Consider the following 19,101-nt stretch of genomic DNA (forward strand, 5'->3'; position numbering starts at 1 on the left):
TACATACTCAAATATTGCAACACATAATCTCGTAAGTGGCATCAAAAGTTATTAAGGAATTTCTGAGATCTCAAAAGTAGAATAAATTACATGTGACTGTGGTACCCAGGGACCATCTTATGAAAATTACATTTGATCTGGGCTATGAGGAATAAACAAGGAAAACTCTCTTTGTCCAAAGCATCATATGCACAAATGCAAGTTAATGTGATTGTTCCCATCCATTGGCAGCAGGGCCCTTTCTGTTGGCAGAGGGTAGGGGCGTGCTGGAAATGAAGATACTGCAGAGGTTCTGAGTGTGACCCATTCACATTTTGTTTATATGACCATGTTTATCTCTCACATGTTTGGTCAGCTTTTAAGTGGGGGTAATTTTTTTTGTATCTGTAAAAAAAAGAGCATCTATGTCATAAATTATACAAATTAAACAAGCTAACCCATACAAATAATTTCTGCTGTAATATAAACCTTGTGCAAATATTATCTATATATTATCATTAAAAATAATGATGTTACCTAACTTGGAGTATTTTTTGTCACTGCATATGAATACATGAAACTATAAGCTCATCCTCAATTGTGTGTGTCCACGTGCTTCTTTCATCCTAGAGGTGGTTGTCAATGCAAATATTGGCAACTATGAAGGGTAGAAACCAATGCAATCAGGTGATAACTGACCCTGAGGACGCCTCCCAATGAGGAAACTTTCCTCAGAGATCTTGTAGAGTTGGTGAAGAGAATTGAGGAAGAAGGGCTTTGCAGAAGATAGTGACATTTACAGATTTTTCAGAGATGAGAATTCACAGATTGTGTAACACAAAGTGGCATTTCCTGGATACCACATAACTGTACTTGTGCCCTGCTTTGTGAAGGCTCAGCTTCCTGCACCCATCGGTTGGAATCATGCCTGCAGTCACGCATGCACACACACACACACTCACACACACACACATTCCCACGAAGAGAAATAGCAGTATTGTCGCCACAGGAGAGAAACAGCAAACAAGACCAACATACCTGAAAATGTGATGTTGAAGCCCTCGTATGAAATTGAGAAGTCTGATATAAACCGAAGCTGGGCAGTGAAGTTTCCGAACAAGCCTGCCTTGATCGTATGAGGTAACACTGACCCAGTGAGCCTGGCGACGGGCTCGGAGAAACTTCCGTCCTCTGTGATCAGTAAATAGTCGTGGGAACTCTCAAGATGAAAGGTGTGAAAGATCATCTGAACTCCTGAGAAATGAAGGAGAGAGAGAGAGAGAAAGAGACATGGAGGGCAGAGAGGGAGAGGGGCAGAGAGACACAGAGACAGAGACAGAGATGAAAGAAATGGAGAGGAAGAGGAAATGACAGGGGAAGACAGGTTCCAGAGAGTAACAGCCACAGAGACAGAGATGATAGAGAGATGAGACAGAGATAGAGAGAGAGGTAGAGGAGAGAGAGAAAAAGAGAGAGGTTAGGAGAGGTAACAGTTGCTGAAAACTTTTTTCTGGACTTAGACACACCAAGCCTTAATCAAAATATTAAAATGTTTTCTTAATATGTAAGTCTAGCTTTGAAGTTCAAGAGGAAAATGGGTGGAAAGAGGATGGCTTTAGAAATGAAAAAAAGCAGAGGGGATAAACAACAAAAATAAATACTTAAGTGCATATAAGTACAGATATGATGTAAATAGGAAGATATGATGTGGATATGAATACTGAGGTAGATAAGAAGATTATAGATGTAGCTATATATAGATACAGATATAGATGTAGCTATTGGCATAGATATGGATATTTAAGAAAAACAGGTGAGAATGTTTACAATGGGTTTCATTCAAAAATTGTCAGTAGGCTCTTAGGGACAGTATTTGTCCCAGAGGGACAAAGGACCAGACGATTTTTCAATTTACACTAAACAAGTGTCCTTTAGAAAAATCTTAGTTGGAGGTCTGTATAAATGAGGAAAAACTTCCTTAAAAATGTAGTTTCAGATGCCCCTAAAGCATATGACCTCATAGTAACCAGAACTACAAAGTCTTATTTCTGGATTCCTATAGTGAAATCAATAAAATTAACTGTGAATAGATACCTTCTAATAAAAATGTGTATTTTTATGATTATAAAACTTTGGTCACTCATAATCTGTGCCTTCTTTATGCTCAGTTTCCTTCAGAGCAACTTCTTCTTTCGTGTCATTCACGGTAGCATACACAGTGTCACACAGTATACTAATAAAATGTAGCCATTTAATATTAAGTAGGGTTCAAATCTATGTGAAAAGACAAAGTCTACGTAACACTTATGTGATTGAAATTTCAAACAGACTCTTTTGTATTTTATTTTTTAAGATAGAGTCTCGCTCTATCTCCCAGGCTGGAGTGCAGTGGCACAATCTCAGCTCACTGCAACTTCCGCCTCCTGTGTTCAAGCCATTCTCCTGACTCAGCCCCTAGAGTAGCTGGGATTACAGGGATGTACACGATGCCTGGCTAATTTTTTTTGTATTTTTAGTAGAGACAGGTTTCACCATATTGGCTAGTCTGGTCTGGAACTCCTGACCTCAGGTGATATGCCTGTCCTGGCCTCCCAAAATGCTGGGATTACAAGCATGAGCCACTTCACCTGGCCCCAAATAGACTCTTAAAAATGACAAGTTCAGTCACAGGAAAAAGAGTCAGACTACGATCCTAAACCCAGTGATTATAATCTACATTTCCTACACAGAGTGCAAAATGTCCTGGTCTTCACTATGCTTGTCTATAATTGAGGATAGAAATACCTATTCCATGAGGCATCTCTGGATTATGTGAAGATAAATTATTCATTATGTGTGTTGATACCAGGTAAACATAAAATACAAGGAAAGTACAAAAACTGTCCCAGATTTATTATGGAAATTAGAAGTCAGACAATCACTTATTTCCTTTTATTTAATTAATAGTCACATTTTATTGAATAGATGCCTTTATTCCTTACCACGATACTGACATTGCAAGCTTTTATTCACATGCATATATTCAGGTTATCTGACAAACAGAGAGCAAAACAAGGAATCTGTTTTTATTATACAGTTAAAAGACTATTTTTCTTCCAAAATCTTATTAAATAATAAGTCAAAGTTTTGAACTATACATGAGAAAAGTAGTTATCTTACTTGTTTACACTGTAATATGTTTTCGGTTTTGTTCCCACGTTTCTGTCTCATTTACTTGTTGGTATGTTTGAGGCCTATGATAGATTCTTACCTTTTCCGTGAGACACTTCAATCGTCCACGTGCAGTTCAGAGAGTTTGGATAAAAATCTGGAAACCCAGGAGAAAGGACCGTTCCACTCTTTCCATGGATGTAGCCTCCACACAGGGCTTAAAATAATAAAGAGAGACGGTTGTAGCGCTAAAGTTTCACAATGATTGCCAGAACAAAATACTGGTTAAATGGCATGGAATTTGCAGGAGGCTTAACAGACCTAATGTCATATGCAAGAAAAACCAAGCAAAACCTGAGCTTTATGTTATTTGCAAATATATTATGCTGCTTCATATGTAGGCATCTTGACCACTACAAAACCTTGACAACATAACACAGAATAAAGCACAGCCGGAGAACGGGAACCTGCATTCACAAGCCTCAGAATTGCAGAAATAGTGCAGGTTTGCACTCCTGAGAGCTGCTGGTCTTCTTCAGCACCTCAGTGAGTTCCAATCTCCTGAACAAACCATGCCACGTTAAAACACTCACTTCAGACACTCATTTTGGAAGAAAAGAAGAGAAAGTTTTATGTAATCATTTCAACGTGAAAGTGGCAATAATTAGGCTGTCAGCAGAATATGGGAGCTTAAGTGCTCAACTCTGATGTCAGGAAGTTATGAGTTCAAATGCTGGCTCAGCTACTCACTAGCTCTGCGATCTCTGGTAAGTCTCTCAATCCTTTACATTTCTCCTATCTTGAAAACAGAAATTATGATAAAATCCATCTCATGGATAGGTATTTGCAATGATTGCCATTATAGAACACAATTTACAGTGGGTAATAGATACTAAATGATTAAAATGGTACCTACTGATAGATACTGATCAAAACATTACCTACTGAGAGTTGCTAACAGGAATTCAATTCTTAAGACATCAACAATTTAACATTTTGAATAGACTCCATATACCCTAATTTTACAAACATCAAGAGGAGAATATTGACATGTTCCCACCAACTTTCTCCTTTTATTTCATATCTTAAGACCTCTCAAACTATCCTCTGAATGGAAGCACTGAACTGAAAAAGAATAAAAGGAAATGGAGTCACCAGAGCCAGAGGGTAGAGGCAGGAAAGGCAATTGCTATTCATGCTCTGCAAACAGCCACGTGTCTTGTGAGTCACCAAGTGCTCCGGGTCTTGCCCTTCTCATGGAACCTGTCCACCTGCAGTTGTGAGGCCTACGGATGCCACCAGCTCAGATCTCGAGACCTGGCTGCCCACCCTCACTGCAGCACCTCCACCGTGGTGGTGAAGGTTATGCGCCAGCATGACTGGGCTAACGGCTGCCCAGATAGCTGGTAAGAGGCTGGGCATGTCTGTGAGGGTGCTGCTAGGAGAGATTAGCATTTGAAGCAGTGGACTGAGTGAAGATTTGCCTTCACCAGTGTGAACTGGCATCATTCAATCTGCTGAGGGCTTAAACCAAATAAAAAGTTGAGAAAAGGCTGGGCACGGTGGCTCACACCTGTAATCCCAGCACTTTGGGAGGCTGAGGCAGGTGGATCACTTGAGGTCAGGAGTTCAAGACCAGCCTGGCCAGCATGGCAAAACCCCATCTTTACCAAAAATACAAAAATTAGCCAGGGATAGTGGCGGGAGCCTATAATTCCAGCTACTCAGAAGGCTGAGGCAGGAAAATCAATTGAACCCAGGAGGCAGAGGTTGCAGTGAGATGAGATCGTGCAGCCTGGGGCAACAAGAGTGAAACTCCATCAAAAAAAAGAAAGAAAGAAAGAGAGAGAGAGAGAGAAAGAGAGAGAGAGAGGGAGGGAGGGAGGGAGGGGGAGGGAAGGAGGGAGGGAGGGAGGGGGGAGATAAAGAGAGAGGGAGGGAGGGAGGGGGGGAGAGAGAGAGAGAGAGAAAGAAATAAAAGAAAGGAAAGAAAGAAAGAAAGAGAAAGAAAGAAAGAAAGAAAGAAAGAAAGAAAGAAAGAAAGAAAGAAAGAAAGAAAGAAAGAAAGAAAGAAAAGAAAGAAAGAAAGAAAGAAAGAAAGAAAGAAAGAAAGAAAGAAAGAAAGAAAGAGAGAAAATTTATCTTTTCCTGAGCTGGGACATCCTTCTTCTCTTGACCCTGACTTCTGAGCTCCTGGTTCTTGAATCATCAGACCCAGGACATACACCTTCAGCTCCCCTGGTTCCCAGGTCTTCAGCCTCAGCCTTAATTATGCCACTGGCTTTTCCAGGTGTCTAGCTTGCAGAGGGCAGATCGTGGGACTTTTGACCTCCCAATCACATGAGCCAATTCCCACAACAAATCTTGGTTCTGTTTCTCTGGAGCACACTGACGAATACATCCACTTATACGTGCAAGGTTCTCTACTCCTCTGTGTTTCCATAGCCTCATATGTAAAAGGGGGCAGAAATCACCACTCATTCTGCTTGCTGAAGAATGAAATCAGTGAAGACATGTAAGCAGCTCGCAATAGTGTCTCACAAGCAAAACATCACTCAGTGTCACAATTTACTATGCATTTCACAAGATTCTTTTGCTTTTTTTTTAAAAACATGTCCCCGTTCTGTGCATGTATGTATTTATACTTCCTTTCGTAAACTAGGTAGGATGACCTGTCATGAGGTAAACGATATTCTGAGTAACTTCTTCCAACTAAATGATCATTCTGAATTATGTTTTATAAAAGCCGCTTCCACAAATAATATTCACAAAAGAATTAGATAATCTATGAAAGATGTGACAAGCCTCATCATGCTCACTAACCATGCATCTTAAGGGAACAAATCATCTCCTTTAATATGTAAACCTCATGGGAAGCGTGATGCAAAAACCAGCAAAAGAGAAAACTTTTTAAATAAGTTCTAGAATATTTTAAGAATTTCTCATGGAATTTTTGCATCTTCAGATTGCAGTGACTCCACATTCCACTGTGAAAGAAGACATTATACATCCCACTTGAAATTACTCAACACATAGTTATTTGGCACCTGCTGTGGAGCAGGCCCTGTTCCCAGCATCAGGGATGATCAATAATAAGAGAGATAAAATATCTGCCCTTGTAAAGTACGCATTCTAGTTGGAAAAGACAGGATAAAACCCGTAATAACATAAAAGGCAGATGATGTACAATGTTGGGAGACGACACATGACTGTGAAGAAAATCGAGAAAGAGGGATGGGATAGTCCGAGGCTGTGGGTGGCCAGGGGTGCCATACTTAGGAAGTGGTCTATAGATAAGGACTTGAGAGAGACAAGGGAAACACTGAATACCTGGGGAAGAATTTGGGGAGAGACAGTGGCTAGGACCAGGGCTCAAGCTACAGTGGAGCTGCAGGTGTAGGGAACAGAAAGGACACCTCTGTGGCCAGTGGTCCTCAGAAGAGTTGGAGGTTTCCTTCAGTGACATGATGGGGCACTGGACGGCCCTGCCTAGAAAAGGACGCAACCTCATGACCTACTTGGGGTTTAGCCCTGCTCCTGAGGCCGTGCTGAGAGAACACACAGGGGTGGCAGGGCCCCGCTCCAGAGGCTGTGCTGAGAGAACACACAGGGGTGGCAGGGCCCTGCTCCTGAGGCCGTGCTGAGAGAACACACAGGGGTGGCAGGGCCCTGCTCCTGAGGCTGTGCTGAGAGAACACACAGGGGTGGCAGGGCCCTGCTCCTGAAGCTGTGCTGAGAGAATACACAGGGGTGGCAGGGCCCTGCTCCTGAGGCCGTGCTGAGAGAACACACAGGGGTGGAGGGAGGAAGGCAATCAGGACCCCGAACCAGGGCATTGGCAGCAAGATGGCAAGACATGGTCTGAACCTGGCTGTGTCCTGAAGGCAGAGCCAGTAGGACTTTCTCCTGAATGGGAGGTGGGCATTACGATTAAAAAAAAGGAGGAGCTGGGATTGATTGTGAGGACTAACCTGAGTGTGAAATAACTACAGGGGGAGACTTGAGACATTGAGAGAATGAGGTTATGAGAGTAAGGCAGGCATTCAGCTCTGGATACTGAAGCTCCACGTCTGCTGGGCTTGTGTGTGGAATGGTTGACATTGCAACTGGATGCACAGGTCTGGAGTCCATGAAAGAGGGTTGAGCAAGGGGAAGAAGGGAGACCACAACTACATGAGATCACCCGTGTAGTGAATGTAGACATAAGCTTCCACAGAGGAAACTGAAGCCAGGCACCATGTAGTGGGAAGAAAACCAGCAGAGGACGGAGGAGTCCTGAATTCAGAAGCTTTGGATTGGTCACTTTTCACTGGTCTGTGATTGGATTCGTGTGAATTGATGCAATAACTTCTCAGATTTTTATGAAAACATTCACCATAATGAATTTAAAACATTTTAAGTAAAACTGAGACATCTTATGTCCAAAGCTACTTGTCAGTGGTCTGTATCCCAAAATCTGCATACGTAATATAAACTGATAAAATTAATTCATATCCAACTACATTTAACAGCATTAAAACAATCAATCTTTATTTTATCCTCTGTCTTCATATCATCAAAGGTTACTTGATCATCTATTGGGGAAAAATCTGGGAGGGAATGAGCTCTGCCCTCTTTTTGATGTTTTCCAACCATATCTCATGGAACCTGGAAATCACTAACCAGCCCCGTCATGCTGTCATTAGGTGCAAAGTGAGACAGAAAGTTAGAGATAAAGCTGCTGTCAGGCTCGTTTAGATTTATATGGGTGCAAACACAATGTAGTCCAATTCACATATCATGAAGACTTTACATAAAAGTTATTCTGTCCACAGATCCTATAATATTTTTCAGGAAAAGGAAATTTGATGTGTGGAGAATTGAATTGGTATTCTCACCTAAAATTGAAGTGAGGAGAGGAGGGAATAAAATGAAACACCTGAATTACATTTTAGTGTCTATACAGGTTATGGCTATATTCATATGTAGACATGCCTATATTCCCTTAGCAGAGCTACAAATATAGCTGCCCATAATTTGAATTACATTAATCTGTTTCTTCATGCATGGTAGATCCTTTTCTGAGTAGCTGTAAAAGACACAGTAAAATTTTACTGTTGCTGTCCTTAATGCTGTAATTTCTTGAGTTTTACTTTACTATTTATGTAACCGACCCAACCTCAAGTATGCAGGTATGTTACATCAGAAATCTTTTGGAAGGAGGACTAAGATATGCAGAAATCATTGAAGAACAAAAGAGGAGATATACGTTGTGATATTTTCCTGACTGAGTTGAAGTAAAGCATCCAACTGATTTTTTTTTCTTTTTTCTTTTTTTTCTTTTTTTTGAGACCGAGGCTCGCTTCTTTGTCCAGGCTGGAATGCAGTGATGAGATCTTGGCTCACTGCAACCTCTGCCTCCTGGGTTCAAGCAATTCTCCTGCCTCAGCCTTCCCAGTAGCTGGCATGTGCCACCACGGCCAACTAATTTTTTGTATTTTTAGTAGAGACAAGGTTTCACCCTGTTGGCCAGGCTAGTCTTGAACTCCTGACCTCAAGTGATCTACCTGCCCTGCCTCGGCCTCCCAAAGTGCTGGGATTACAGGCATGAGCCACCGCGCCTGACCCATCCACCCGTTTTTCAAGTTCTGTCTTTTGTCCTCTGCTTTTATCCATTCATCCATCCAATCCTGCATTTAGAGTTACTTATTAAGAAACATACTACTGTTTTCCAAACACTCTTTGATGCTGCTGGGCACAGAACAATGAATAAGACAGATTAAGTCCCTATTTTTCCAATGTTTACATTCCAATGGGGAAGGCAAATAACTTAGTTTTAAAAATCCAGATAACGGGCGGGCGCAGTGGCTAACAGCTGTAATCCCAGCACTTTGGGAGGCTGAGGCGGGTGGATCATGAGGTCAGGAGATGGAGACCATCCTGGCTAATGCAGTGAAACCCCGTCTCTACTAAAAAAAAAATACAAAAAATTAGCCGGGTGTGGTGGCGGGCGCCTGTAGTCTCAGCTACACGGGAGGCTGAGGCAGGAGAATGGCGTGAACCCGGGAGGTGGAGCTTGCAGTGAGCCGAGATTGCGCCACTCACTCCAGCCTGGGTGAGAGAGCTAGACTCTGTCTAAATAAATAAATAAATAAATTAATTAATTAATTCAGATAAATAGGTCTGATTTATTCCAAGAACAAGAATATTAACTTGTTTTCTAAACTCAAAGGAGGTCTAGGTGATTAGAGTATGATGGACATGCTGGTGAATCAATGAAGTGATGAATGTACATCCTGGCAAATGTCCACTCCCAGGATGGTGACTATGGAGTAAGTGATACAAGGTTGGAGGAAATGCGGAAGATCAGAAGCAACCCCGTGTTAGCAGGCTGCCCTGAGACAGGTTCCCTGCCAACTCATTCCAGGATCCTGTGGCTTCCTGCTGATGTTCACGGCAAAGCACACAGTCCTCTGATGGATTCTGCACTTCCCACCACTCCCTTCACCCCATCACTTCCCCTGACCCTGCCAAAGTCTTCTAATAAATGGAAGTTTGCAGAGGCAGTTATTGTTGACTGGAACTAAGAAATTGAATTCGACAAGTTTACGGATGGGAGGAAGGCGGCAGTTGAAGCACGCAGACAATTTCACAGGCAACCGTGATCTCCATGTTAGAGAGGGTGTTGGGAAAAAGAGGAGCCGGTGATTATAAACCTTCTAGCTCCCTGGACGGTGACATTCACCTCCACCGTGCCAGCTGTAACTTGAAACCTGACAGCTTCCACATGTACGTGTTAAAAACTGACCTCGTTCTCCAAATGTGTTAAATTTCCAACTGCTTGCTAGGTTTCTCGGGATGTCACCTTGGAGTCATCTCTCTCCTAAACTCCTGTATCCTCTTAGTGACACTTCTATCTACTCCCCACCTTGACTTTCTTCAACTGGTGTGTCTCAGGTCATTTTGGTCTCATCAATCGCCTAGCCTCTGCATGTCTGGCTCTTCCTCAAAGAGATCAACCTGTGAAAGCACAGCCTTGGGCCTGATCTGTTTCCATCTTTTCTCTCTTTTTCCATCATTTTCTTCTTCTCCTGAAACCACAAACACAGTTCTATTTGAAGCCAGACTTAATGAATTACTTTCCACTTCAATAATATTCATAGACTCTCCAGGCCCTACAGAAGCCACTGAATTTATTCATATATTTATTTATATGAATAAACATATTAAATATATTTTTATGAATAAATATGTTGTTCACATATGTATTTATAATAGAAACATTCTACCCAAAGGAATCTTGTGCAGAATCTCCCAATAGGAAGGAGGGGAGTAAATGAGGGCAGTCCAGTTGCACAGGAGAGATTCCAATCCTGATTGACATCCCCCGCCTCACTCTCAGAAAAACCCTGGTCCTCACAGTGGGATCGCCGGACACTGCATCATGAATCTCTGACTATGTCCATAGACCAGCACTCAAGGCATTTGATCATCATCGAACTTCAGTGATTACTTCACACTCCTCAATCCTCCAGTACTCTTTTTTTTTCTCTCTGCACCTCAGTTTATAACCATTTCTTCACATTGAAACATGTCCCTTCCTCTCAACCTCCATCTCAAAGATGTATCTCCAAAATTGCCTCCAAGCTTTCAATATCCCAAATTGGAACTTTTTTTTTTCCCACTTCTTTATCCTCAGCCACTTTTCTTGTGTCTAATAAAGCACTTACTTCATTGTGTGATTTTTAAAATGTCTTTCCTTTTGATACGCTGATAGATTTTAAACTTCTGTGTGATTGCAAATACAGCAGGTTCCCAGTAAATGCTCGTGAAGAGAGTAAACAGTTTTTAAAAATACTTATTTAATAAAAACATTTCAGTTTTCTTTGCATTTGTCTTTCACAAAATTAAAGGACAATTTACCCCAATGTTCATTTCTTTAACATTTGAATGTGTGAAAGAATAACATTAAAAACACAATGAACTGATGCTATGGACCCAGGACAGACACTGAGTTCATTGTGTTTCACATTGATGTAGAATATTATAATTATTTTTTTTTCTTTTCTGAGAGCTATGAATGTTTAAAGGTTTAAATATCCTACTTATGTAGCTTTTGTTGTGAGAAAAACCCATGGGGTTTAAGAGATTGTTTAAGATTTAAAGGGTAACGAGTAACGAGAACAATTCTTATGGTTGTATGAAAACTATCAAACATGACTGACTAAAACTCTCATATCAAACTCTAACATCACCCAAAATGTATAGATTTATTAATAGCTTTTTGTTTTGGAGACAGAGTCTTGCTCTACTGTCCAGGCTGCAGTATAGTGGGGTGATCTTGGCTCACTGTAACCTTGACCTCCTGGGCTCAAGCAATCCCCCTGCCTCAGCCTCCTGAACAGCTGGGACTACAGGGGCATGCCAATACCCCTAGCTATTTTTTTGTATTTTTTATGGAAATGACATTTTACTATGTTGCCCAGGCTGGCCTTGAACTCTTGGGCCCCAGCAATCTCCCTACTTCAGTCTCCCAATGTGCTAGGATTACAGGCATGAGCCACCACGCCTGGCTTATTAATACATTTTTACCATAAATTCTTTATACTCTGAAATGTGTTCCAGTGCCAGAAATTATAGTCATGCTATTGATTCCTTTGACAGGTAGAAATCTCAAATTTAAATACATTTATATCGGTAGACAATAAAGAAACAAAATGAATAAGCTGAGTGTACTTTTATTTTCTATGGAAAATGCCCCCCATATAACTGGCATCACTATAGCACCTCAATTCCTGTACTGCAAAACCTATAGGCTATTTTTGGTCTATTCCCACTCTGTTTCTTCTAAATCACTTTCCTATTGATCCTCCACTCAGTTTCCATTGACCCTATTTTGCTAAACCTCCAGGAATTCTTAGACGGTACTGCACCTATCAACTCCTGATAATTTTGCTCATTTCCTTTTCCTGGGATGCCTGTTCACATGCTAGCTACTTCGGGAAATCCTACCCATAACGGAAACCCCAGTTCAAGGGCTGTACTTTCCATGAATTTTTCCTCAGTTACTGCTCCCTGGGAGCTTAAAATCACACTGAACAGACTGTATCGAGTATGTATAATATGTAAGTCTAAGATACATTCGATATAAATTGTAAATACATGTTATTCTCTCTCTCTCTCTTTTTCTCTCTTTCTTTCTGGAGCTGAATATTAACAGAAACTGAGGTCAGAAAAGTCAGTGCTATCATAGCCTGGGGCAATCAAGACTGAGTGTGACCTGGTCTTGGAGGTTGGGAATGATTTAAATAATGTAATGCGTAAGGATGAAGAACGGGATTGAATATTGCATATGTTTGGTTGTTGATAAGAAGAGAGCAAGACCATCAATAGAGAAGTTGTATTTTCTAGGTCACCTGCTGGGTAGAGTAGAATCTTGGCTAAACCAGGAAGAAGTCAAATCCCGGAATAGACCAAAAACAAGTTCTCAAATTGAGGCAGTAAATAACAGCCTATCAACCAAAAGAAGCCAGGACCAGGTGGATTCACAACCAAATTCTACCAGAAGTAGAAAGAGGAGTTGGTACCATTCCTTCTGAAACTATTTCAAATAATAAAAAAAAAAGAGAGACTCCTCCCGAACTCATTTTATGAGGCTAGCATCATCCTGATATCAAAACCTGGCAGAGGCACAACAACAAAAAAGAAAATTTCAGGCCAATATCCCTGATGAACACCAATGTGAAAATCCTCAATAAAATACTGGCAAACCAAATTCAGCAGCACATTACAAAACTTATCCACCATGATCAAGTCAGATTCATTGCTGGGATGCAAGACTGGTTCAACATACACAAATCAGTACACGTCATCCATCACATAAACAGAACTAATGACAAAAACCACATGATTATCTCAATAGATGCAGAAAAGGCCCTTTGATAAAATTCAACACTTTTTCATGCTAAAAACTCTCCATAAACTAGGTATTGATGGACGGTATCTCAAAAATAATTAGCTAGTTATGACAAACCCACAGCCAATATCATGCTGAATGGGCAAAAGCTGGAAGCATTCATTCCCTTTGAAAACTGGCAAAAGACAAGGATGCCCTCTCTCACAACTCCTATTCAACATAGTATTGGAAGTTCTAGCCAGGGTAATCAGGCAAGAGGAAGAAAGAAAGCGTATTCAAATAGGAAGAGAGGAAGTCAAATTGTCTCTGTTTGCAGATAACATGATTGTATATTTACAAAATCCCCTTTTCTCAGCTTAAAATCTCCTTAAACTGATAAGCAACTTCAGTGAAGTCTCAGGATACAAAATCAATGTGCAAAAATCACAAGCATTCCTATACATCAATAATAGACAAACAGAGCCAAATTATGAGTGAACTCCCATTCAAAATTTCTACAAAGAGAATAAAATGCTTGGGAATATAACTTAGAAGGGGTGTGAAGGACCTCTTCAAGGAGAACTACAAACCACTGCTCAAGAAAATAAGAGAAGACACAAACAAATGGAAAAACATTTGTTTTTGGATAGGAAGAATCAGTATTGGATTGGATACGAAGAATCAGCTCATGGATAGGAAGAATCAGTATTGTGAAAAGGGCCATACTGCCCAAAGTAATTTAGAGATTCAATACTATCCCCATCCAACTACCATTGACTTTCTTCACAGAATTAGAAAAAACTACTTTAAATTTTATATGGAACCAAAAAAGAGCCCGTATAGCCAAGACAATCCTAAGCAAAAAGAACTAAGCTGGAGGCATCAAGCTACCTGACTTCAAACTATACTATAGGGCTACAGTAACCAAAACAGCACGGTACTGGTATCAAAACAGATGTATAGACCAAGGTGGAACAGAACAGAGGCCTCTGAAATACCACCACATATCTACAACCACCTGATCTTTGACAAAACTGATAAAAACAAGCAATGGAGAAAGGATTCCCTATTTAATAGATGTTGTTGGGAAAATTAGCTAGCCATATGCAGAAAACCAAAACTGGATCCCTTCCTTACACGTTATACAAAAATTAACTAAAGATGGATTAAAGACTTAAACATAAGACCTAAAACCATAAAAACCCCAGAAGAAAACCTAGGCAATACAATTCAGGACATAGGCATAGGCAAAGACTTCATGACTAAAACAGCAAAAAACAATGGCAACAAAAGCCAAAATTGCAAATGGGATCTAATTAAACTAAAGAGCTCCTGCACAGCAAAAGAAACTATTATCAGAGTGAACAGGCAACCTAAAGAATGGGAGAAAAATTTTTCAATCTATCAATCTGACAAAGGGCTAATATCCAGAATCTACAAGGAATTTAAACAAATTTACAAGAAAAAAACAACCCCATCAGAAAGTGGGCAAAGGATATGAACAGACACTTCTTAAAAGAAAACATTTAGGCAGCCAACAAATGTAAGAAAAAAAGTTCATCATCACTGGTCATTAGAGAAATGCAAATCCAAACCACAATGAGATACCACCAGTTAGAAAGGTGATCACTAAAAAGTCAGGAAACAACAGATGCTGGAGAGGATGTGGAGAAATAGGAACACTTTTACCCTGTTGATGGGAGTGTAAATTAGTTCAACCATTACAGAAGACAGTGTGGCGATTCCTCAAGGATGTAGAACCAGAAATGCCATCTGACCCAGCAATCTCATTACTGGGTATATACCCAAAGGATTATAAATCATTTTAGTATAAAGACATATGCACACGTATGTTTATTGCAGCCCTGTTCACAATAGCAAGGACTTGGAACCAACCCAAATGCCCATCAATGATACAGTGGGTAAAGAAAATGTGGCACATATATACCACGGAATACTATGCAGCCATAAAATGGGATGAGTTCATGTCCTTTGCAGGGACATGGATGAAGCTCAAAACCATCATTGTCAGCAAACTAATGGAACACAGGAACACAAAACCAAAAACCATGTTCTCACTCATAAGTGGGAGTTGAACAATGAGAACACATGGTCACAGGAAGGGGAACGTCACACACAGGGACCTGTTTAGGGAGTGCAGGGCTAGGGGAGGGATAGCATTAGGAGAAACACCTAATATAGATGACAGGTTGATGGGTACAGCAAACCACCATGGCACGTGTATACCTATGTAACAAACCTGCATGTTCTGCACGTGTATCCCAGAACTCAACGTATAATGAAAAAAAAAATAGTCTTGGTTAGGTACTGAACTATTTTGAAAAGTAAGTTACCAATGCTCAATGAATAATTTGTGGATAATATTTGAATGCACAGGTACGTGAGTACATTGTTTTCTTTTGAGAAAAACCTCACTTAAAATCAAAATTACGTATTTCAAATGAGTCAGGCAAAGTCTCTCACTTGGGTATGTCAGTTTTCATTACCAGATCAAGAACCTAGGTAATTCATTGACTGTCCTATGATGGAAAAGTTGCCTTCATCCATCACCTTATATTCAGAGTGCTACAACTTTTCAATCCTTACAGCTATGACTAAACAGTCTGCGAGTAAAACAATTTGACAAGTCCCTTGTGGGTACTTGTTCAACAGATCTACCCCACACAAAAATAAAAAAGAGAGCAGCTTACACACATACCATTTTAAAATTCTATTTTTGTCTATAGCCCAAATTAACAAAAATAAATTATTAAAAATGCACAGTATCATTCAAGAAAGCCATATGCGTTTCCATGGCATGTAAACATTCAGGTAAAATTATTGATATGATTAACTTATTCTATTGTAAATTTAGGGTGAGTAATTTAACAAAATATCAAACTGATTCAAGTTCAGTTTCACAAGAAGAAGACTTGATTATTTTAAGGGTTATCATTCTTATTGCAAATATTTTTAATATAGAACCCAAAAATATGACAAATATTTACATAGTCTGTATGACATCCTTGAGTTTTACAAAATTATAAGTAGCCAGGAGTTATCATCTTTCTGACACTAAGAATCCTACAGACACATGTAGTTTATTTATTTTTCGTTACTAGAGTTCTAATTACAAAAATAAAACTAATATAAATTCAAATAATACCAAAAGCTGTAGAGTGAAAAATCAACAGTCTCACTGCACCCACGCTACAGCCAAGTTATCTCTGAAGAGGTGAGCATGAGAATTACAGTTTTAGAATGTCTACTTTCAGTCAATTTCTATGCAACACTGTGCGTACCTGCAATTACATATATCTATACAGTATATGCATATACACAATATGCATTGTTCTATCATTTCTTATTTTTTCCTTCAAAAAGAGTGTATCAGGCTGGGCGTGGTGGCTCATACCTGTAATCCCAGCACATTGGGAGGCCGAGGCAGGCGGATCACCTGAGGTCAGGAGTTCCAGACCAATCTGGCCAACATGGTGAAACCCTCTCTCTCCTAAAAAATATGAAAATTAGCTGGGCGTGGTGGTAGGCGCCTGTAATCCCAGCTACTAGGGAGGCTGAGGCAGAAGAATCGCTTGAACCTGGGAGGTGGAGATTGTACTGAGCCGAGATCCTGTCACTGCACTCCAGCAGGAAAGCAAAATTATGATTTATTTGCATTCTTCTGATTCCTAGTCAGTACTGGAATATTTTTTAAAGTTTATTGGGTTAGAGTTACTGTAATAACTAATAACTAAAGTTATAAATATATATAAATATACAAATATATAATATGTAAATAATAAATATATATTTATTATTAGCATTATATATGTCTATATTTATATATATATAGAGAGAGAGATATAAAATGTATCTGCATAGCTCTTTTTCTCATAGATCTGTTAGCTTATTAGTGTTGCTTTTCTCCTTTCTTCCAGTTGCAGAATATGATTATTTCATGTGCACATCACATGGAGAATGCAAGTATTTCTGGTTGTTTGACCCTTTCTTTTACCTTTTCACGTTTTTAATAGAATAATTTTTAATTTGCATATAGCAAAATTGGTCAATGCTTTTTCATTTACTGTTTTTGGATTTCTTTAGAAGTTTTTCCAAGATTTAAAAACTAAGATTTTTCAAAAAAAAAACCAAATGACAAAGAAAACATGATGCTCACAGGTATGGCCACTTCCCCTGTGACAAAGTCAGCACAGCGTTGAGGGGAGAAATAGGATCTCATATATCAGTGATGGCAGTTCATCCGGACAGCTACATTGGAGAAAAAGTGGATCTGGACGCGACGTCATTCCTTACCATGCATTTTTAGGTGGATAGAAGTTACAAATTTAAAAGATAAACATAACTTTTTACTTTCAGGGGTGATGAACAAGTTATTAATCATGGTGATGGCCTCATAGATGTACATATGTATCCCAAATCACATCAAATTGTTCACATTCAACATATGCAGTTTACTGCATTTCAGACGTACCTCGATAAAGCTGTTAAAATGTTTAAAGTTTCTAGTGGAAAACAATAAAACGTCTTCATTACTCTGAGTGGAGCCAAGCCTTCTGTAACATGCACAAATGACAACAGCGAAACATGGGACTATTTTAAAATTAAAAACTTCTATTCATCAAGAAGATACCAATAAGAGAAGGAGAATAACTCCAGAATAAAAGATTTATAATGCATAGATCAAAGGAACTGTAGCTAAATATTTACACAATACCTATAATTCAGTAAGATAAAGGCATGTGACCCAATAGAAATGGAAGCAAAGAAACAGATGCTTTATAAGAGATGATACATCAATGTCCAATAAATATACAAAAATGTGCTCAGAACAACTGAAGTGGCAGCAAACAGTAGAATGAAAAAAAATGTTAATATGTTTATGCAATAATATTAGATGATGAGAAGCAGCGAAACACAGCTAAGTGCCGTAATATGCATGGACCTCACAAACTTAAGATTCGAGGAAAGTTGCTGGACAAAGAGTAACTTCCCTGGATAATTTCATTTATTTACATAACAACGAGTGCCAGACAATTAAGGTTCAACCCTGGGAGGCAGCGACTGGAGAGGCTGTGAAAGGGAAGTGTGGAGTCCTGGAAAAGTTCATTTAGTGACCTACAGGGTCTTGAGCTGAGAGGGATATGTTTACTGTGGGAAATGCATTGAGCTACAGGCTTATACCTGTACAAATAAATAAACATATAGACATCTTTTAAAAATGGTTGTCTGAGAGATATTCTATATTTTCACATAATTTTAAGTTTTGAATCTTTATATCTTGAATCAATGTGTAACTTATTTTGTATACATTTTTAAACATTTTAAAACCAAATCAGGTATCCAATTTGAGCAACATTATGTGTTAATAGGATATTCCTTTTCTACAAAATGGAATAATTTTATTATAAATTAAGTTTCTGTACAGACAAAGATCTGTTACTAGAATCCCTATGCTATTGCACTAATATATTTGTGTATTTCCATACCAATTCCACATTCTTTGGTTTAACCTTAGTTTTTCATATGCGCTGATGTAACATGGGACAGTCCTTCTTTATTATTCTTAAAAATATATTTCTTATCCATTTGGGGCATTTCTCTTCCAAATTAATTTTTAAATATTTGTAAATTGCTATTAAAATCCCAATTTATTTTAATTAGATTTTATTGACTTTAAAACTTGTAGAAAATTTGTACATTTAAATTCTGTTCTTCTCTTCTAAAACATAGTATGCATTCCCATTTATTAAGGTATTCTTCATATGTATTTCATATGGAATGCATATGTATATGAAGTTCATAACTGAATATAAAAGAATACCTATGATATTACATTTTCATTTATATATTTAATTGTAAACATACATTTAATAAATTTCATACGAATTTTGTAATTAAATATATAAATAGAAATGTTAAGGCATATACATATATACACATATGTACATATCTATGAACGCATATGTATGTATATATGTGTATATATGTATGTATGTATATAGGCCTTTACATTTCTTGCTAGATATATTATTCCTGGATAATTTTTTGTGTTTTTCTTTTACTCTACATGTTTTTAT

General features: G+C 38.9%; 1 protein-coding gene across 2 annotated transcripts in view; it reads right to left on the reverse strand.

The window, feature by feature from the left end:
* The window catches only part of CSMD1 (CUB and Sushi multiple domains 1), a 1,948,922-nt gene that overhangs the window by 413,197 nt on the left and 1,516,624 nt on the right, over positions 1–19,101 (reverse strand). For both annotated transcript variants that reach the window (XM_073017922.1, XM_007961594.3), the window contains exons 19-20: positions 3,230–3,346; positions 1,018–1,233 (exon numbers count right to left, since the gene is read on the reverse strand). In XM_073017922.1, the coding sequence (XP_072874023.1) occupies positions 1,018–1,233; positions 3,230–3,346 (333 nt within the window). The remainder of the gene's footprint in view (positions 1–1,017; positions 1,234–3,229; positions 3,347–19,101) is intronic.

This window comes from Chlorocebus sabaeus, chromosome 8, assembly GCF_047675955.1.
Source record: "Chlorocebus sabaeus isolate Y175 chromosome 8, mChlSab1.0.hap1, whole genome shotgun sequence".
NCBI classification, from domain to species: Eukaryota; Metazoa; Chordata; class Mammalia; order Primates; family Cercopithecidae; genus Chlorocebus; species Chlorocebus sabaeus.